Source organism: Ambystoma mexicanum, chromosome 12 (assembly GCF_040938575.1).
Source record: "Ambystoma mexicanum isolate Mex_15411 chromosome 12, UKY_AmexF1_1, whole genome shotgun sequence".
Lineage (NCBI taxonomy): Eukaryota > Metazoa > Chordata > Amphibia > Caudata > Ambystomatidae > Ambystoma > Ambystoma mexicanum.
The window spans coordinates 1,227,499,703-1,227,521,816 of record NC_090936.1 but is presented as its reverse complement, the minus strand read 5'-3'; the positions used below and the strand labels follow the sequence as shown (position 1 = coordinate 1,227,521,816).

General features: G+C 51.7%; 1 protein-coding gene across 2 annotated transcripts in view; it reads right to left on the bottom strand.

Moving 5' to 3' along the window:
- The window catches only part of ALDH1L2 (aldehyde dehydrogenase 1 family member L2), an 836,174-nt gene that overhangs the window by 44,997 nt on the left and 769,063 nt on the right, over positions 1-22,114 (bottom strand). For both annotated transcript variants that reach the window (XM_069629899.1, XM_069629898.1), the window contains exon 19: positions 144-242. In XM_069629899.1, coding sequence (XP_069486000.1) covers positions 144-242 — 99 coding nt within the window. The remainder of the gene's footprint in view (positions 1-143; positions 243-22,114) is intronic.

The window sequence follows — 22,114 nt, the reverse complement described above, 5'->3', positions numbered from 1 at the left end:
TATAAAATGTAAATATTATTACAACACAAAATAAAAACGGGGAACTCTGTAAATAATCCTAATTGTTAGCAATGCAAATGACTCTGCATGAGCTGATAAAACAGAATGTGAATTAGACTAGGCATTCGGGTTTCTTCTCTTACCACTCTCCTTAGAAATTCGTCATGAATCGACTCTTCCACAAACAGTCGTCCGGCCGCAATGCAGTTCTCGCCTTTGTTGAAGAACACGGCGCCCATGCCCTTCAGAAAAAGAAATCATCTGTAATCTTATTACCAGGTTCAATTTCTCAACCTATCACTAAGCCGCTGCCATCTATTTCTTTCATTTTATTTACTGTGCAGTTGGTTTAAGAAGACACCTTACACACAAACAGAGCAAAATACAATATGAAGGAAAAGAGAAAAAAAGTGCAACAAATCATTAACTACACAAAAACAACAAAAAAAGACCTCGATAACAAATCAACATTTCCACCCCTAAGAAATAAATGGATGAATCTTCTGAAATGTCATGAATACATCTAATCGCTGCTGGTGCCGTCTATTTAACAACTAAAATAGTGAACACATCTGAAACCACAACATTACAGAGGCGCCGCTGAAGTCTGGGGCCATAACGACCAGAGCTGGACAAATTGCTCCTTAATAAATGTGAATCCCCCTTAGTGACTTGGAGATGTTCAAAGCATCTGAATATGTGGTTGATTTGGAGGAAAACGTTAGTGCAGGCCTTGTCTCTCCCTAAAAAAGATTTCTTGAATATGTAAAGCCCTTCAAAGGGAAGGGGGAGACCTCTGCAAGGGTTTGCAGCATGTTTTCTTTTTAAATATATACATAGAAGACAAACTATATTCTGCTATCCAGGCAGCATAGAAATTGCAAACTGTTAGTCCTTATGCAATATCAAAAGAAAAGAAAAGAAAAGCTACCTTCTGCTATAACTAACCTGTTACCCTTCAGATGCTGGCTGGGGCATATGGGAGTTGTAGGCCAAAACATCTGTTAGGGTGATAGGTTTGCTGCACTCCGACCGACACTCCTAGGTCCAACTTGGGTCCTTCCTCTCCGATATCTTTTTCTCTACCTGTGGTGTCCCCCAGGGAGCTAACCTCTCTCCCTGGCTGTTCAACCAATACCTGGTACTCTTGGCCCACTGCATCGCTGCTCTCTTCCCCAATTTTCAGTGCTATGCGGATGATAGCCAGCTCATTATCAGGCTACCTTCGGCCTCCTCCTCTCCTTCCCTCATCTCTGATTGCCTGCCTGCTATCCAGGAGTGGTGTGCCGCCAATGACCTCTGCCTTAATGCCAGTAAGACTGAGATTCTACTCATCGGCACACCCACTCCCTTCTTCCCTGCAGCTCTCTGGCCGGCCTCTCTTGGCCCTCTTCCTGCTCCCACCTGCAAGGCTAAAAACCTCAGGGTAATCTTCGACTCCACACTCTCCTTCTCTCCTCACATCTCCGACGTCTCTAAGAAGTCACACTACCAGCTGCACCTCCTCAGAGGTACTCTTCCTTTCCTCTTCTTCCCCCAGAAGCTCACTGTCTCCAGAGCCGTGGTTCTCTCTAGGCTAGACTATTGTAACAGCCTCTATCTAAATCTGCCTGCCTCCACTCTCCGCCCTCTGCAACTTATCCAGAAGAGGACTGCAAGACTTGTCCTTGGCCTCAAGCCCAGGGATCGTATCTCTCCAGGACTGAAATCTCTGCACTGGCACCCAATGGCCGTGAGGATTAAGTTCAAAACCCTCTGCATTGTCCACAAGGCCATCTGGGACCTGGGGCCGCAATACCTTCAACTCTCTCTTCCTTCGAGCTCTTCGCTCATCCGCCTCCAACTCCCTCAGGGCCAGTCGCTTCTCCAAGCAACAAGCTGGCGGTAGATCTCTCTTCGGTAGGGGCCTCCCTCTTTGCTTCTGCTTTCTCTCCCCCTCTCCCCTGCTGAATTCCTGGCTGAAACTGCACTGGTTACCTGGCCACCCTTTCTGATCTCGGGCCCAGGCCCCACCAGTTGCTCGCCTGCACTGCCTCCATGGTAACCCCTGCAGCTGGGGACTGGTTCTGTATCCCTACAGTCCCCCTACCAGCACTTAGCTTGCACTTGCCACCTGTTGGCCTTTTTACTTATCTTATTCTACTATCCCATGTAACGGGGGGATAACGCTTCCGAATCACAACTTATAACTTGTGGTGTTCCCCAGGGAGCATGTTTATCCCCATTATTGTTTAATATTTACATTCTCCCTCTCTGTAGTGAATTAGAATCTTTCCAGATTTTCTTTTTTAACTACGCTGACGATTTTCAGTTGATTCTCAATATCACTGGTGATTACAAGGCTGACCAACAAACAGTGAATATTGTGTACTTACTGATAAAGCAGTGGATGTCTACAAATGGGCTTTGCTTGAATGCCTCAAAGACTGAACTTATGCTATTTGGTCCCCGCCAGGCAGTAACCCAGTTGGACCAAGAGTATGTAAGTTTCAGGATAGATGGCAGTAATATCAAGGTTGTGCAGAAAGTTAAAACTCTGGGCACCTTCATGGAAAATAGCCTAGACTGTGAAGCTCATGTCACAGCCATTACTAAGAGCACAAATTATCATCTTAAAGTGCTCAGGCAGGTTGCGCAATTTATCTCGGTTGAAAATCGCACTAAACTTGTAAGAGCCGTTATCTTGCCATGTGTAGACTATTGTAATGCGCTACTAAGTGGGGCAAGCAAAGCTCATATTCATGAACTGTTGAGATGGATTTCTGAACTCTGTCCTGGAGGGGCAAAGGTTCAGAAGGCCAGCCTAGTTTCTTGGAACAGGGTAACCTCTGGACAAGCCAGACCTATCAGGGTAGTGATGCGCAGTCAAGACTAGGTCTCAAGAGGGGTGAGAGTGACGGAAAGCCCGCAATGAGCACACAAAGCAAGGACGCTTACAAATTACTCCAGGCAGGTATTATATTAAAAATATAGACACATTTATTACAAGGCCTTTGTAACATCGACCATAGTAAAGAATCACGATAAAATTCGAGTAAACCAACACATCACAATGAATACAATATATATACAAGACCAAGGGGTCTAAAGAGTTAGAAGCATGAAATATGTAGACCACCTAGATGGGGAGGAAAACAGGCAGTGCAAGTAATCGTTAGACCCAGTTCGACATCAGAGGACACCTAACTAGAAGGAAGTCCGAGCCCTACGAAGAGTGGAGCCTTGTGCTCAAAAGTACCTACACACGCGGGTGCCAACGGGCAAAGGAGAGTCTCTTCAGGGATATCAGGCAGTTCGGAGAGGTGAACAAAACGATGATGAACAGACCTCTGCTACTCAAGCGCGGCCTCCACTTGTGGGCAGAAGCAGGGCGCGAGTACGGAGAAAGGGGTGCTGTTTACAACAGCGGTGGAAAGCCACAGGCTCCTGCGGGAGGGCGACCGGTTAGGGTACTGACTACTCACCGGTCCCCGATGCAGGCAGACCCAGGCTTCTCCGGTTCAGTTTCGGTACTGGCGGGATCAGATGCGATCAGTGGGATGTCTCGACGCCGTGTAGATTCCGCGACAGCAGGAGTCAGCGTCGAGGGTGTCACAAATGCAGCGAACACGCACAGGTTTGTTACCACAGCAGGGCAACTCGGCAGCCGCTGGTATTCCAGGCCCAATGTACAATTCTCACTGCAGACCTGGGAACGCCAAGTGTACGATGCGTATGAGAGTGTCAAGGGCTCGGATTTCAGCAGCAGCCAGACGGCGGTCAGAGCAAGTTTCTTGTGTAGGCTGGTCAGTCCGCTGGATGGCCCAGGGACGCTTCTGAAGGCTTACGTACAGGAGTTGGTGAAGATGCCGAGAATAGTTGTTCCCACTATTCTAAAGGGTCGAAGCGCCAGTACAGGCCTTCTCGTTCGATCAGAGGCAGAGGGGTCTCACAGGACAACAGCAGTGCAGGGTGCCAAACCTTCAGCGGGTCACCAGCGATTCCTCGACTCAGCTTCTTAGTTGCAGGATACTTGGCTCCTTTATCCTTTGTTCGTGAGAACTCAGGAGATCGACTTGGTAGTGGTGTTTCCAGCCTCCTCTTATCCAGGGTTCTCTTCGCGCCAAAACGGAGAGGGCCCAATGGGAGATCTGCTCACAAAACACTCACACCATACGTTGACCTATCACGGACCACGGTGGTCCCAAGCATTCAAGACACACTAGACTCTCTGGCACCCAGGATGTGTATTGGGACCAGACATCCCAGCCCACATCCTGGAGGCTTACAACAGGCCTCTAGAAACCTGTGAAAGCATGTGTTTCGCAGGAAAGTACACGCCCAAATAAGGATGGCCCCGGATCGGCTCGACCTGGGGAAGGTGAAGGGGCAAGACGGTCAGCGGACAGGACAAAGAACCTCGTGGTCTGGCCATTTTGGAAGCCAGGCCACCCATTTTGGCCAAACGCGAGAAGCGCGGTTAACAGGGCAAAAGGGAGTTCAAAACACAAAGAAACGATCGCTGCCACCAGTCCCGTCCGTGACATACTTGCACAGTTCGTTATAATTCCATCGACAGTTTCAAGGGCCTGTAGAATGACTAGAGACCCAAGAGTGCAGCAACTTAGCTTACAGTGCCCTCTTGTGCCATGTTGCGCGAAAGCTGCAACATGAGAAAAGAACTACGGAAAACAACGTTTCCCGGTACTGACTGTCTTAAGGGTATGTCAGTTTCCCCGTAAGAATGGAGCGAAAGCCCAGAGGAGTGCGGCGGAAGGCTGCGCTTCTCTGGCAAAGTCTAGATCAGGGTGTAAAACAACAGCAAAACGTTTGCGGGTTGCCACATGGAAGGAACATTACCTACAAAATGAAATCTTTCCTAACACTCGCCCCTCCCAGACTAAGGACAGGGGGAACTAATCCACCCCTGGATGAGTCTCTTGTTCAGGTCGTTTAAACATTCTGGACAACCCATCAGCATTGCTATGTTGGACACCTGGCCTATGCTCAATAGTGAAGTCAAAGCCTTGTAGACTTATGGACCACTTAAGCAACTTTGGATTCTCTTCCTTCATGTTCATCAGCCACTTTAAGGGCTTATGGTCAGTTTGCACAGTGAAGTGGGTCCCATAGAGGTAGGGCCCCGGCCTCAGCTTCCGTAGGGCCCACACAACAGAGAAGCATTCTTTCTCTACTGTGGACCATCTGAGCTCTCTGTCCTTAAGCTGGCGACTAATGAAACCAATAGGGTGTTCCTTACCCTTCTCATCTACTTGCGATAGTACAGCTCCTATCCCAGTGTCTGAGGCGTCTGTCTGCACAATAAAATGTCTTTGATAATCAGGGGCCCTAAGGACAGGGGCCTGGCACAAGGAGTCTTTTAAGCCGTTGAAGGCCTTCTAACACTTGTCGGTCCAAGTTACCTTCTTGGGTTTCTTCAGAGTAGTGAGGGCAGTCAGAGGGGCAGCTATGGTGCCATAGTCTGCCATGAAGTTGTGGTAATACCCGGTGAGTCTTAAGAAGGCTTTCACTTGGGTCTGTGTAGTGGGGGTAGGCCAGTCTTGTACTGCTTGTACTTTACTGGGAAGAGGATGTATCCTCCCTCCACCTACTTCATGTCCAAGGTAAACCACTGAGCCTTGTCCAATCTGGCATTTACTAGCCTTTATGTTCAAGTGTGCTTTCTGAAGAGCCTGTAGCACAATCCCGAGGTGTTTCACATGGTCTTCCCAGGTGGCGCTGAAAACTGCTATATCATCCAGATATGCAAGACAGAATTCATCCAACTCATTCAACACATGATTCACAAGCCTCTGGAAAGTGGCAGGTGCATTCTTCAACCCGAATGGCATTACCCTGAATTGGTAAAGACCGTCTGTAGTGGAAAACGCGGTCTTCTCCTTGGCATGTTCTGCTAAGGCTATTTGCCAATAGCCCGCAGTGAGGTAAAACGTGCTGAGGTACTTGGAGGCACCCAAGGTATCCACCAGCTGATCTGTTAGAGGCAAGGGGTGTGCATCTGTCTTGGTGACAGCATTCAGAGCCCTGTAATCCACGCAGAACCTCAATTCAGAAGTGCCTGCTTTTGGAACCAAAACCACAGGGCTGGACCAAGGACTACTAGAGGGTTCAATCATCCCAAGATCTAACATTTTGTTGACCTTTGTCTTAATGTAAGACCGTACTTTTTCTGACATCCTGTATCCTCTACTCTTGGTAGGAACGTTGTCTCCTGTGTCTATGTTATGTTTGCACCAAGGTGTCAAACCAGGGGACTGCGAAAACGGGGGGGAAAATTGCCTAAGCAAGCTTTTCACCTCAGCCTGCTGATCAGAAGTCAGGTGAGGGGCCACTCGGACACCCTCAAAGGAGCTATCTGAAGGACCGCTTTGGAACAGGTCGGGGAGAGGTTCAGACTCCTCTTCCTCAACATCTGAAGCCAGTAGCAGTGCTGCGATTTCGACTCTTGGGACGAAAGCCTTCAGCCTATTTACGTGGAACACTTTTGGAGCCTGTCCAGGCCTTCCAAGGTCCACTAAATAGTTGACCTCACTCAGGGGCTCCACCACTGTGTAAGGGCCTGACCATTTGTCCTGTAAAGCTCTAGGCCTTATGGGATTCATGATCAGGACTTGCTGACCAGGTGTAAAGTTGATGAGGGAAGCTTTCTGGTCGTACCAGTGTATCACCAGCGCTTGTCCTGCCTTTAACTTGTCACTAGCCAGACCCATCAGAAGTACCATCCGTCTTCTGAGCCCCAACACATAGTCTACTACGTTGGTAGTAACAGGGGGAGTGGGCATCTCCCATCCCTCCTTGACTATGGCTAAGGGTCCCCTCACAGGGTGACCAAAGAGAAGTTTGAAGGGGCTGAAGCCAACACCCTCCTGTGGTACCTCTCGGTAGGCAAACAGTAAGCATGGTAAAAGAAGATCCCATTTTCTTCTTTGAGGTTCTTCCAGAGCCCCAATCATACTCTTTAACTTTCTGTTGAACCGTTCCACCAGACCATTGGTCTGGGGGTTGTATGCTGAAGAGAAGGAACAAGTTACTTACCTGTAACTGTTGTTCTCCAGCATGGGTCTGGCATGTATTCACATGCTCATGAATATTCACTGTCGTCAGGTTGGGAATCCTCGATAAAGAAAAAATCAGTATCAGTTTCGTTTCTGATCTGTCTTTCTTAGTATTAACCAATCACTGATCTCTGGGTCATACTGCTCCCAGCCAATGACTGCCCTCTCCCTAAGCCCCGCCTCTGGCAGCCCTCCTCAGATTTGGTAGTACGCCAAGTGGCAGTATGACCAAGTGAAGTGCCGCAGAGGAGTAGGTTGGAGGGTTCGCATGTGAATCCATGCCAGACCCATGCTGGAGAACAACAGTTACAGGTAAGTAACTTGTTCCTTCTCCAGCATGGGGTCTGGCATGGATTCACATGCTCATGAATAAAAGAATACATAGCAGTACACACATGCACAACCACGGGAAGTAGTAAAGGCTCAACATTAAGCATTACGTCCAAAACTCAACATTAAGCAATTCTTACCTCCTCACCAGGCTCACCTTAGGCGAACAGGTTGCGCAGGATCCGTGGAGTCCCGATCGACGCAGTAGAATCTTGTGAAGGTGTGCGTCGACCTCTACGTAGCAGCCCTGCAGATGTCCAGCAGGGGCACACCAGACAGGAACGCCGTGGTAGCAGTGATCGCTCTGGTCGAATGGGCTATCGGACGGCCGGGCAGCGGTCGATTTGCCAACCGGTGTGTGAGGTGGGACCCGGAGTGGAAGGGGTAGCGGGAGGGGTAGCGGGACTCTGCGGGGTCGCGGCAGCGGGCCACGATGTGGAGAGCGCAGCCCCATCCCACCTGTCCTTCCCGGGACTCCACAGGATTGCGGCAGCGGGCCGCGAGACGGAAAGCGCGGCCCCCTCCCGCCCAGCCTTACCTGAACCCGCCATGGGTGACGTCGAGGCTTACAGCCCGGGGTCCGGGCTCGTGGCGGCGAACCCACAGGAAACGCGGGTAGTCGCAAAGAGCCGACCCACACAGCCCACCGAGCATCTCTCACCGCCGGGAAGGGAACGGAGGGAGAGACGGCTTGCTCGGCGAGGCGGTGCGCTCTGGAACAGCCGGATGCACGAACCCACATGGCAGGAGGGAGAGTCTTCCAAACGGGGGGGAGGGGCTCACGGGACGGAGTTGCCTGGGAACAGGTCTCTCCTGACAGGCAGGGGAATCAGGCGCTTTGGAAGGAAACGGCAGCCTTTAAAGGAGACGGGACACGGCAATACCAGCCAATGGGAAACCAGATTGACAGGGGAGGTTTCCATGGGGGGGAAGTAAGTCACTCACATCACATAAAAGCCCGGGAACTAATCCACTGTTTGTTGTTGATTTTCCTAGTCATATGGAGAGGACGAGGAGAGAAGGAACAACTGGTGGGCCTATCCGGACACCAAGGAGGCTTAGGAGGGTTAAGTCACGTCCCTGGAAGGCTGCCTAAGAGTGAAGTAACTCTCAAGGAGTTCATGGACTACACTTTCTTTGGTTAAAGTCACAAGAATAAAGTATAATTTCAGCAATCCCAACCTGGTCCGGGTCTTGATTTCTACACGGTGACAGTGCATGATGCAGCCGGAGAGCCATCTGGAAATGGAAGTCTTTGAGAGAGCCTTCCCTTGATTCACAGACCCAAAGTTCACAAACAGTTGTGACGTCTTCTGAAAACTCTTCGTGCAGTCCACGTAGAACTTCAGCGCTCTAGCTACATCCAGCGAGTGCAAAGTCCTCTCGGCCGGCGTAGAAGGCGACGGGAAGAAAACTGGTAACACCAAGGGCTCGTTGAGGTGGAAGTCCGACGGCACCTTGGGCATGAAGGAGGGGTGCGTCCTCAGCACCACCCTCGTATCATGAAAAGTCAAGTATGGAGGCTTGCAAGATAGGGCCTGGATCTCTCCCACTCGTCGTGCGGAGTTGATGGCCACGAGGAATGCTGTCCTCCATGACAGGAACTTCAAAGGCGCCGAATGCATAGGCTCGAATGGGGCCCCATGAGCCTGGCCAGCACTACATTAAGCTCCCACGCCGGGGCAGGAGCCTTCACCGGCGGGAATGATCGGATAGTCCCGTCATAAATTCCTTCACCAGGCGATGAGACCACAAGGAGGCCCGTCCCGTAGTCCTGGTATATCGGGAGATGGCAGCCAGATTTATTTTGATGGAGGCGTGAGCCAGTCCAGCTTTGACCAGCGACAGTAGGTACGGCAGTACTTGAGGGGCCGTAATCCGCAGAGGGTTAATCTTCTGTGCACGGCACCAGACAGAGGACCTCTTCAATTTATGACCGTAACACTTGAGAGTTGAGGACGCCCTGGCTTTTGCAAGAACCTCTCTGCAATCAGCCGGTATATTGTACCCTCCAAACTCTAGTGCTGCAGGAGCCAGGCCTGCAAGTTCAGCGACTGCGGGTCGTGATGGAGAATGGCGCCTCCTTCTCTGGAGAGAAGATCCGCATCTGCCAGCAGCTTGACTGGTGGGGACGTTGACAAGTTCAGAAGGTCCGGGAACCAGATCTGCCTCGGCCACGCCAGTGCGATGAGGATCATTCTGCACCTGGACTTCTTGAGCTGGTTGATGAGGTGGAGCAGCAACGGCAACGGAGGGAACGCGTATAGAAACAGGCCGTCCCAGGGGAACGAGAAAGCATCGCCCATGCTCCTCGGCTGTGGGAACCTGCTGGCGAACCTCTGGCACTTGGAGTTCATCGCTGTCGCAAACAGGTCGATCTGGGGTTTGCCCCATCGTTGGAAGAGCCGATCCACTTGATCCTGGCGCAGTTCCCACTCGTGGCACAAGCGCAGCTCCCTGCTGAGTGAGTGGACGATGGTGTTTTTTATTCCTGCCAAGTGGAAGGGAACCAGAAACATCCCCTGGGCGACGGCCCAGTGCCACAGATCCTGGGCCTCCTTGGATAGGGCTGGGGATCTGGTGCCCCCTTGCTTCCGTATGTAGAACATAGTGGTGGTGTTGTCGGTGAAGATCCTCACCACTTTGTCCTTGAGGGACAGAAGGAACGACTTGAGAGCCCAGAACACTGCTCGGAGCTCCAGAATGTTGATGTGGAGAGACCTCTCCTCCGGGAGCCAAAGGCCTCTTGCGTCGAGATCTCCGTTGTTGGCCCCCCAACCCTCCAGAGAGGTGACCGTCGTCACAGTCTCCTGAAACGCCGGGGTTTGAAAGTATGTGCCTGTAGTGAGGTGAGCACGGGTGCCCCACCATAGGATCGCCCCACGGAACTCCTCGTCGAGAGGGATCCTGTCATCGAAGCAGCCCGATGAATGAAACCAGCGGGCGTCGAGGAACTCCTGTAGCGGACGCATCCAAAGCCTGCAAAGGGGTACAAGATAGATGCATGAGGACATCATCCCGAGAAGGGACTTGATGGACCACACCCTGGCCACGTCCGTGGCTAACAGGCGCCGCACCTTGCCCAGGATGGTCTTGGTCCTCTCCTCTGAAGGGGAGGCCAATTTGCCCCACTGTATCGAGCTTCGCTCCCAGAAACAGTGCTACTTGCGATGGAACCAGGTGGGATTTGGGGTAGTTGATGGCGAACCCCAGCTCTGTGAGCAACCGGACGGTCCTCGCTGTGTGTTCGACAGCGAGTTCCCTTGTCCTTGCCCGGATTAGCCAGTCGTCCAGGTAGGGGTAGATGTGGATCCCCTGCAGGCGCAGCCGAGCCGCCACTGGTGTCAGGCACTTGATGAAAACCCTGGGTGCTGACTTTAATCCGAACGGTAGGGCTCTGAATTGGTAGTGGTGTCCCTGAACCACGAACCTGAGGAACTTTCCGTGCCGTTTTTAGAATGGGGATGTGGAAGTAAGCATCCTCCAGGTCCAACGACGATAGGAAGTCGCCTTCCTCCAGCTGTCCCAGCACGTGCTGGAGGGTGACCATCCTGAATTTCTGTGCCTTGATGTATTTGTTTAACCGACGCAGGTCCAGGATGGGGCGCCAACCGCCTGTCTTCTTTCTGACTAGGAAGTACCTTGAGTACACTCCGGAGCCCCGGAGCCTCTTGGGGACGAGCTCGATGGCACCTTTAATGAGCATCGCCCTTACCTCCAACAGCAGTTGAGGGACGTGATTCTCCTTCCTGGCCACGGGAGGAATGTGAGGGTACTTCTTTTGGAATTCCAGCGAGTGCCTGTTGGCCAGGGTGTCCAACACCCAACGGTCGGTGGAGATGGACTCCCACACGCTGATGAACTTCGTCAGCCGGCCTCTCACCGGGGTGCTTCGGTGGGGGCCCGACAACATGGCCGGGTCAGTCTTGCTTGGAGGCGGCCTTGCCACCTTGGCCTCCTTGGCGACGACGACGGGATCCCCCTTGCTTGCCGCAACCTCTGTAGGCCTCCTGGCTTACCAAAAAGGTTGTTGCCGTTGAACGGCATGTCCAACACTCTGGTCTGGACGTCCTGGCGAAAGTCTGTCGCCTTGAGCTATCCTCGTCGTCGGAGGCAAACTCTGTTGCCCAGTTGGCGAAATCCGGTATCAGCAATGTCCGTTGCCACCGTTATGGTGTGATATGACACCAGCTCGCCTTCCTGCAGAATTTCTAGGGCCTCCGCCCACTTGTCGTCAGGTAGGAAGTCTAGCAGGGGAGCTATCTTGAACTAGAGCTCCCTGTCGTAGCGGGCCACGATCGCTAAGGCATTGGCCGCCTTAATCGTCGTCGCCGCCGACGAGATGATTCGTCGTCCCATGGAGTCCAACTTCTTGCCCTCGCTGTCCGGCGGAGAAGTGGAAGTTGAAGCCGCCGCAGCCGCTGCCTTCTTCTTAGCTGCTGCCGAGACGACAGAGTCCGGCGTGGGCTGGGCCCTGAGGCACAAGGGGGCGGCATCAGGGACTCGGTACTTCTTCTCGTACCTGTCCCTCTTGGCGGGTGTCGTGGAAGGGTTCTTGAGGACAACAAGCCCCTCGTCCCAGATGTCGTCGAGCAAAGGCACCGCGAGGACCGTCTTCCTCTTGGCCTCTCGTCGTTGGTACAGAAACCCTTCCTTTTTTTGTTCTTCAGGGCAGAGCTGGAAGAGCTCGGATGCCCTGGTTATCATGGCGTGGAAAGAGCCAATTTCGTCCGCTGGAGAAGCCCGCAGGGAGGCGGGGGGGTGATGACGGGATGTCCGCTGTGTCATCACTGCCGTCATCGTCCGTCCCCGTCGCTGTATCCGTCGCCGTATCCTCTCTAGGGTCCGGCAAGGGGGCCGAGGGGTCCAGAGGTCTCGCAGGCACGAAGGGAGGGGCGGGGAGGACTCTCCTCCGCTTGTTCGGAAGGCTTCCCGACGGGCCTGGTTCTGGATCCTCCGTCGGGGTCCGTGGTAATCTCGTCCTTATCTCGGTACATAAGGATTGGATTGCTAACAAAATGGTCGCCGAGCTATCCTGGGGCTCGGGTAATGGCTGCGACGGACGGGATGGCCGCTCCACTGGGCCCTCTTCGTTGCCATCGTCGCCATCTTCGATCACGTCAGCAGGGACCGCCCCCTGGGATTGAACCTTCTCGAACCTCTCGTTGAGGCCTATGAACCTCTCGTTGAGGCCCTTCTCGGTTTCCACCAGCTCCTCCTCAGAGGCTGATTCTGAGTCTGTAATGGCCACCGGCCCTCTCCTCTTTTTCTGCAGGGGACTTCAAGGGGGTCTTAACGATGGTCTGGAAAGAGGATTCCCTCTGCGGTGGCAGGGATACTCTGGGCCCAGAGGCCGTTTCCACTGGCGTAGTCCCATCCGGCTTCGCCAGGGTCGCAGCAACCACTTCGATAGAGGCCCTTGCCGGCTGGATCAAAGCCCTCACCACCTTACGTTCGTCCTGGGCCTTCACCTTGGGGGGAGGGACAGCGCCTCGCTCCCCCTTCGAGATCGACCGGGTCCGCTCCAGCAGCTTACCCGGGTTCTCAGACTTCCTCTTCCCCGAACCAGAGCGCTGGCTCGTGTTCGAACGTGCCGGGGAAGTAGCGCCCTGCCTGGCAGCCGAAGAGCCCGACCTTTCGGCGCTCCCGGTGCACGCGGACTCGCAGTGCTTGGCCTTCTGTTGGGCCCCCGTCGCCGGAGCGCCCTCACAGGACTTAGAAGCCCGCTCAGACTTTTTCTACGCCTTCTCACCTGCTGTGCCCTTTTCCAGCCAGGCGGCGAGGCGGGAACGACGATCTTGTTTGGTCCGTTCCGAAAGGTTCTTGCAGAACGCACAGTCCTTCTCCACGTGCGTATTGTCCTCATGAAGGCAATAGAGACATCGCGAATGCTCGTCCTCCTTGAAAACGTTTTGCAATCCGCATCCAGGGCAGCACCTGAACAGCTTGGATCCGGGCGTCGAGCTTCCCTTGTCCTGGGCCATGTCCGTTGAGGTAGGCCGCAGATCTTCCGGAATCCTCCAAGAAGTGTAAACTCGACGAAAACTTCACCCTTGAGGGGCGCAGAAGAATTACGAAACGGGTCCCCGTTGTCGGAAGTAGAAACGGTGGAGCTTGAGGCTCGATTAAACTGAAAAAATGAGAAAATCTCCTGAAAAAGCGTGAAAATGCAGCAAAAAACTCGAGAGCAAAAGCACGAGGACTCCCAACACTTGAGCGTGCGGTAAAAATCTGAGGATGGCTGCCAGAGGCGGAGTTTAGGGAGAGGGCAGTCATTGTAACGCTCACCTGACTCCCACGGAGGCGCTGGCCTGGTTCGCGCTGCTGTGACCTCTTCTAAGGTGATGCGCAGGGTTCGGAAGACGGACTGGACCGGGCCCCCAAATCTGGCTTGTCTGACTCACAGAAGTATCCTTCTGTAGGCGAAAATAGGGGATTAACGGTCTGCGGGGTAATGCAATCAGCCTCCCACTTTCCCCTCTCACCCTCCTCGAAACCCTTCTGTGATTCCTCGTAGCGTCTCACCTTAGGGTCTGGAAGGACGAGCTCTCCATCCTGCTTCTGATGCAGGGGTGCGTTGGTATCCAGTTACTTCACTGGATTTTCGGATTGGTGAGAACCAAACTTGCTTGGCTTCCAGGTAAGTTTTTTTTTTTATAAGAGGTTCCCCTTGTGTCCATGCATTAATGTACTAATGCTAGTGTCTTTTTCCCCATAGGGGCCGGGGTACGGAATGCCGGGGAACAGGTACCGACCCGAGATGAGAGGTGAAATCCTTGTAGAAATCAGGTAAGTCTTTAATGAGCGTTTTTTGGTAATGTCTTTTCATTCGCTCATTAACGCTGATGTCTCTTTTTCCCCTTGGGGGCCGGGGTACGGAATGCCGTTGAACAGGCACCGACCCGATATGAGAGGTGGAATCCTTGTAGAAATCAGCTAAGTCTTTAATGAGCGTTTTTTGGTAATGTCTTTTCTTTCGCTCATTAACGCTGATGTCTCTTTTTCCCCTTAAGGGCCGGGGTCCGGAAATGCCAGGATGCGGCGCGGACCCGAAATGAAGAGGGAATGAATCAACAGGTAAGTCTTAACATGGAGATTTAGCTTTCCTTATTCCCTTCTCTCTCTCTCACCTTTTGTTCTGGTCTTTTTCTCCCTAGGCGCTGGGCGTGACTGCGAATCCGGATGATCGCTGCTGAACATGGAGGCACCCAGTAAAGGTGAGTGGAATGCGGCGCTGCAGCGATCGACGCGATGAGCTTTTAAATAAAAGTCTTCCTTTTCAGGATTGTCGGCGAGATGTCTCCGGGATGCGGATTTAGTAGGTAAGGACTTTTCCTTCTTCTGTTCTCTTCTTCTCTTCCTTTGCAGGTGATCCAGGATGCTGGCAGGCGTGGCAGAAGTCAGGATGCAGGAGCAGACACGGTGAGCGTCCAGCTGCTAGATGCAGAACAACGCGAAGCACATGTGGCTGTTCGGGTGGGGTTTAAATAGCCTTGGAAGAAGTTCCAGGTATGTATCCTTCCCCCAATCAGGTATGTATCCTTCCCCGACCACGCCCGGATGGTAAATTAGTCCCACAGGTAAAGTAGTTCCTTTCAGGCCTCAAGGAGGCCGGGATCCTGCAGCATGGCCTGCATCAGGTAAGTGCACCCAAGCACATCCATAATGAGCCTGGCGCCTATGGCGCCAGGACTGATGTCTTTTATGAGCCTGGCGCCATAGGCGCCAGGACACTGTCCAAAGGGCCCCTATATGGGGTTGCTGGGTCCTTCCTTGGGGACTGGATGTCCGCTTTCGGGGACGCAGGGCTTGAACCGGCTCCCCGGGAGCGGGCATCATGACAGTCATTGGCTGGGGGCAGTATGACCCAGAGATCGGTGATTGGTTACTACTAAGAAAGACAGATCAGAAACAAAACTGATACTGATTTTTTCTTTACCGAGGATTCCCAGCCTGATGACGGGGAATATTCATGAGCATGTGAATCCATGCCAGACCCCATGCTGGAGAACTTGTAGGTGGCCCCACATTCCCTCCACATAGCCTGCATATACTTTGACATAACGTTGCTGCCTCTGTCAGACACAACTTCTTTAGGGAAGCCAACCCTAGTAAAGATGCCGCAGTTACAGTTTTCAATGGGATGGCCTCAGGGTATCTGGTAGCATAGTCAACCAGCACCAGGATAAACCTATTGCCTGAGGATGTTTGCAGGTCAAGGGGACCAACGATGTCGATCCCTACCCTTTTGAATGGTATTCCCACAACTGGGAGTGGTACCAATGGTGCTTGGATTGTTGAGCCACTCTTACCAGATAACTGGCAGGAGGCACAACTCCTGCAGTGACTTTCTACTTGCACCCCCATCTTGGGCCAGGAGAAGTGCATGGATAACCTTTGCTTGGTCCTCTTAATACCAAGGTGACCAGCAAGGGGCACTTCATGCGCCAGCTGCAGGAGGAAGGGTCTTACAGCAAGGGGAACCACCAACCTCCTATGGTCTCCTTCTGTAGACTCTGTGGGCTCACTGTACAGGAGTCCACCTTCCCAATAAATCCGATGCTTCCCAGGAGGTTCACCCTCAAGCTGAGAGCAGGCCTGTCTCCTTAGGCCTTCCAGAGATGGGCACTCACGTTGGCCTTTACTGAACTCTTCCCTGTCAGGACCACCTTCTACTAACAAGCCTTTTAGTTCAGGATGGTCATTGGGGTCAAATACTTCAGGTATCGCCGCCTCCTAGTCAGGTCCGGGCGATTGACCAACTTCCTCCACCGCAGTGGTAGGTGAGTTCGAGGGAATATTTTCTTTCCCTCATTTTGGTTTCTTTATTCCTTTAGCCTTGGGTTTCCCCTTTGGCTGGGGCAGTGCATTGGTCTTGGCCAATGCTGCCCGTGTTTGAGACCGTGTGCAGGGTCTGTCAGCAGTGTCTCCCACGAGCCCTAAAGCTCTGAGATCGTTGCCCAACAAGACCTTTCCTGGGACGTTCCTCTGAATGCTCACTGGAATCCTGACTGCTGTACCATTGAGAGTAAGATTTACAGGTATTACTGGAAACATGCGAGGTGGGCCGTCAGCCAACTTAGTGGGCATCAGAGTAGCTCTGGCAACTTCCACTGAGTCTACCAAGGTAGAATCCACTACAGTTCGACTGCACCCACTATCCCTAAGAGCTGGAGTATCGACTCCATTGATCAGCACACTGTCTTTAAAGTAGTGCTTGGTGTTATCTGGAATCCTAGCATAAGCCTCTGTGACTTTAGGCTCCCAGGAACCTAGGCAAACTAAAACTACCTCGGCTTCTATCCACTGGGGAAGGAGTCTGAGGAGAAGGATGCTCCTGTAATCTCTTCTCCCTCGTAGGAGGAGAAGGCCAGATTAGGGGAGTGGACCCCCAAAGGTTTAACCTTACACCAGGGATCCCCCGTCACGTGGTCAGTTGCTCCACAAGCAAAACAAGATCCATTGGGTCTGTTTACATAGGGAGGCTTACTATAACCAGAGTTCTGTTTCGGAGGCTGACCTCCACTACCCTGTGAGTTCTCTTGTGTCTTAACCTTATTTTATCAGATTCTCCGCCCTCCTTATCTTTGGACTTTTTCCCTTCCTCCTGCTTACCAGGATGAGTTTTGTCCTTATGGGACACTCGATGTGACACTCATAACTCTGCTGCAATGGCAAGCTTCTTAGAATCTATCTCCTTTGAATCTGCCAAATGCTGCTTAAGCTCAGGGGAAGAAGATGCAAAAATATGTTCCAGCATGACAAGACTTATCATACCTTCAAAGGTAGAAACCTTATAACCTTCGATCCAGCCAGTCAAGTTTTTTAAGGATTCGGTTACATAAGATACCCAAGTACCACCTTCTTTTTTCTTATACTCTCGGAATCGTTTTAAATATTGGGCAGGAGTCTTTCCAAACTTTAAAATGAGAGTTCGCTTCAACATTGCAAAATCTGCTCGCTCAGCCTTCGACATTTCCATAATGGCAATGCAGCCAGAATGGGGCAGTCTGCTGAGTAACCCGGCAATTTTATCAGCATTATCAACTTGTTGAACTTCACACCCATACTAAAATGTATTCAGCCAGTGCATAATGTCATTCTTTTCCTCATACACACTGAGTAGATCTTTTGGAAACCTTGGATGAGAGGAGGCCCCAGACCCATGTCCAGGACCCTTGGATCCACTGGCAACTTGAAGCTTGGCCAGTTCCAACTGGCGATCCCTGTCTTTCTGTTTTTCTGCCTGTTCGATTTTTAGTTTGGCCATATTGAAATCAAGCTCCTTCTGCCTAAACAGCAGTTCTTGCTTCTTGAATTCAAGCATGGCCTCCCCAATCGACACTGTCAGAGGAAACATTGGACATTTCATCCTCCCTGTCCTCAGGGTCGCGGTGGACCAGTGCAGCGGCAGAACTGTCAGTTCTACCAGTGAGAGCAGCCCCACCTCCTTCTGCACTGTCCTCGGAAGCTATAGCTTCTTGCCACGTCATGATTCTTTGGATCATATCCAATTTAGTGCCTTAAGAGGAGACACCTCTCTCAGCACACATCTTTTTCAATGTTTCGGATTTAGAAGCATTTAAAGTTAACAAGGTATTTGTTTCCATACTGTTAGATAGGACTATGGCCTTTTAAGAGTTATACTACGACAATTCACTACGTGTCCTGGTAGGAATAACTTGAAATGCTTTCGCTCGTGCGCAACACTGGATACCTTCAGTCATATCCCACCGCTGTACACCAATTTGTTACGATGGATTTCTGAACTGAAGCCAGACCAATCAGGGTAGCGATGGCGGCGGTCAAGACTAGGTCTCAAGAGGGGTGAGAGTGACGGAAAGCCCGCAATGAGCATACAAAGCAAGGACGCTTACAAATTACTCCAGACAGGTGTTATATTAAAAATATAGACACATTTATTACAAGGCCTTTGTAACATCGACCATAGTAAAGAATCACGATAAAACTCAAGTAAACCAACACATCACAATCAATACAATATATTTACAAGACCAAGGGGTCTAAAGAGTTAGAAGCACGAAATATGTAGACCACCTAAATGGGGAGGAAAACAGGCAGTGCAAGTAATCGTTAGACCCAGTTCGACATCAGAGGACACCTAACTAGTCCTAGCCCTACGAAGAGTGGAGCCTTCTGCTCAAAAGTACCTGCACACGCGGGTGCCAACGGGCAAAGGAGAGTCTCTTCAGGGATATCAGGCAGTTCGGAGAGGTGAACAAAACGATGATGAACAGACCTCTGCTACTCAAGCGCGGCCTCCACTTGTGGGCAGAAGCAGGGCGCGAGTACGGAGAAAGGGGTGCTGTTTACAACAGCGGTGGAAAGCCACAGGCTCCTGCGGGAGGGCGACCGGTTAGGGTACTGACTACTCACCGGTCCCCGATGCAGGCAGACCCAGGCTTCTCCGGTTCAGTTTCGGTACTGGCGGGATCAGATGCGATCAGTGGGATGTCTCGACGCCGTGTAGATTCCGCGACAGCAGGAGTCAGCGTCGAGGGTGTCACAAATGCAGCGAACACGCACAGGTTTGTTACCACAGCAGGGCAACTCGGCAGCCGCTGGTATTCCAGGCCCAATGTACAATTCTCACTGCAAACCTGGGAACGCCAAGTGTACGATGCGTATGAGAGTGTCAAGGGCTCGGATTTCAGCAGCAGCCAGACGGCGGTCAGAGCAAGTTTCTTGTGTAGGCTGGTCAGTCCGCTGGATGGCCCAGGGACGCTTCTGAAGGCTTACGTACAGGAGTTGGTGAAGATGCCGAGAATAGTTGTTCCCACTATTCTAAAGGGTCGAAGCGCCAGTACAGGCCTTCTCGTTCGATCAGAGGCAGAGGGGTCTCACAGGACAACAGCAGTGCAGGGTGCCAAACCTTCAGCGGGTCACCAGCGATTCCTCGACTCAGCTTCTTAGTTGCAGGATACTTGGCTCCTTTATCCTTTGTTCGTGAGAACTCAGGAGATCGACTTGGTAGTGGTGTTTCCAGCCTCCTCTTATCCAGGGTTCTCTTCGCGCCAAAACGGAGAGGGCCCAATGGGAGATCTGCTCACAAAACACTCACACCATACGTTGACCTATCACGGACCACGGTGGTCCCAAGCATTCAAGACACACTAGACTCTCTGGCACCCAGGATGTGTATTGGGACCAGACATCCCAGCCCACATCCTGGAGGCTTACAACAGGCCTCTAGAAACCTGTGAAAGCATGTGTTTCGCAGGAAAGTACACGCCCAAATAAGGATGGCCCCGGATCGGCTCGACCTGGGGAAGGTGAAGGGGCAAGACGGTCAGCGGACAGGACAAAGAACCTCGTGGTCTGGCCATTTTGGAAGCCAGGCCACCCATTTTGGCCAAACGCGAGAAGCGCGGTTAACAGGGCAAAAGGGAGTTCAAAACACAAAGAAACGATCGCTGCCACCAGTCCCGTCCGTGACATACTTGCACAGTTCGTTATAATTCCATCGACAGTTTCAAGGGCCTGTAGAATGACTAGAGACCCAAGAGTGCAGCAACTTAGCTTACAGTGCCCTCTTGTGCCATGTTGCGCGAAAGCTGCAACATGAGAAAAGAACTACGGAAAACAACGTTTCCCGGTACTGACTGTCTTAAGGGTATGTCAGTTTCCCCGTAAGAATGGAGCGAAAGCCCAGAGGAGTGCGGCGGAAGGCTGCGCTTCTCTGGCAAAGTCTAGATCAGGGTGTAAAACAACAGCAAAAAGTTTGCGGGTTGCCACATGGAAGGAACATTACCTACAAAATGAAATCTTTCCTAACACTCGCCCCTCCCAGACTAAGGACAGGGGGAACTAATCCACCCCTGGATGAGTCTCTTGTTCAGGTCGTTTAAACATTCTGGACAACCCATCAGCATTGCTATGTTGGACACCTGGCCTATGCTCAATAGTGAAGTCAAAGCCTTGTAGACTTATGGACCACTTAAGCAACTTTGGATTCTCTTCCTTCATGTTCATCAGCCACTTTAAGGGCTTATGGTCAGTTTGCACAGTGAAGTGGGTCCCATAGAGGTAGGGCCCCGGCCTCAGCTTCCGTAGGGCCCACACAACAGAGAAGCATTCTTTCTCTACTGTGGACCATCTGAGCTCTCTGTCCTTAAGCTGGCGACTAATGAAACCAATAGGGTGTTCCTTACCCTTCTCATCTACTTGCGATAGTACAGCTCCTATCCCAGTGTCTGAGGCGTCTGTCTGCACAATAAAATGTCTTTGATAATCAGGGGCCCTAAGGACAGGGGCCTGGCACAAGGAGTCTTTTAAGCCGTTGAAGGCCTTCTAACACTTGTCGGTCCAAGTTACCTTCTTGGGTTTCTTCAGAGTAGTGAGGGCAGTCAGAGGGGCAGCTATGGTGCCATAGTCTGCCATGAAGTTGTGGTAATACCCGGTGAGTCTTAAGAAGGCTTTCACTTGGGTCTGTGTAGTGGGGGTAGGCCAGTCTTGTACTGCTTGTACTTTACTGGGAAGAGGATGTATCCTCCCTCCACCTACTTCATGTCCAAGGTAAACCACTGAGCCTTGTCCAATCTGGCATTTACTAGCCTTTATGTTCAGGTGTGCTTTCTGAAGAGCCTGTAGCACAATCCCGAGGTGTTTCACATGGTCTTCCCAGGTGGCGCTGAAAACTGCTATATCATCCAGATATGCAAGACAGAATTCATCCAACTCATTCAACACATGATTCACAAGCCTCTGGAAAGTGGCAGGTGCATTCTTCAACCCGAATGGCATTACCCTGAATTGGTAAAGACCGTCTGTAGTGGAAAACGCGGTCTTCTCCTTGGCATGTTCTGCTAAGGCTATTTGCCAATAGCCCGCAGTGAGGTAAAACGTGCTGAGGTACTTGGAGGCACCCAAGGTATCCACCAGCTCATCTGTTAGAGGCAAGGGGTGTGCATCTGTCTTGGTGACAGCATTCAGAGCCCTGTAATCCACGCAGAACCTCAATTCAGAAGTGCCTGCTTTTGGAACCAAAACCACAGGGCTGGACCAAGGACTACTAGAGGGTTCAATCATCCCAAGATCTAACATTTTGTTGACCTTTGTCTTAATGTAAGACCGTACTTTTTCTGACATCCTGTATCCTCTACTCTTGGTAGGAACGTTGTCTCCTGTGTCTATGTTATGTTTGCACCAAGGTGTCAAACCAGGGGACTGCGAAAACGGGGGGGAAAATTGCCTAAGCAAGCTTTTCACCTCAGCCTGCTGATCAGAAGTCAGGTGAGGGGCCACTCGGACACCCTCAAAGGAGCTATCTGAAGGACCGCTTTGGAACAGGTCGGGGAGAGGTTCAGACTCCTCTTCCTCAACATCTGAAGCCAGTAGCAGTGCTGCGATTTCGACTCTTGGGACGAAAGCTTTCAGCCTATTTACGTGGAACACTTTTGGAGCCTGTCCAGGTCTTCCAAGGTCCACTAAATAGTTGACCTCACTCAGGGGCTCCACCACTGTGTAAGGGCCTGACCATTTGTCCTGTAAAGCTCTAGGCCTTATGGGATTCATGATCAGGACTTGCTGACCAGGTGTAAAGTTGATGAGGGAAGCTTTCTGGTCGTACCAGTGTATCACCAGCGCTTGTCCTGCCTTTAACTTGTCACTAGCCAGACCCATCAGAAGTACCATCCGTCTTCTGAGCCCCAACACATAGTCTACTACGTTGGTAGTAACAGGGGGAGTGGGCATCTCCCATCCCTCCT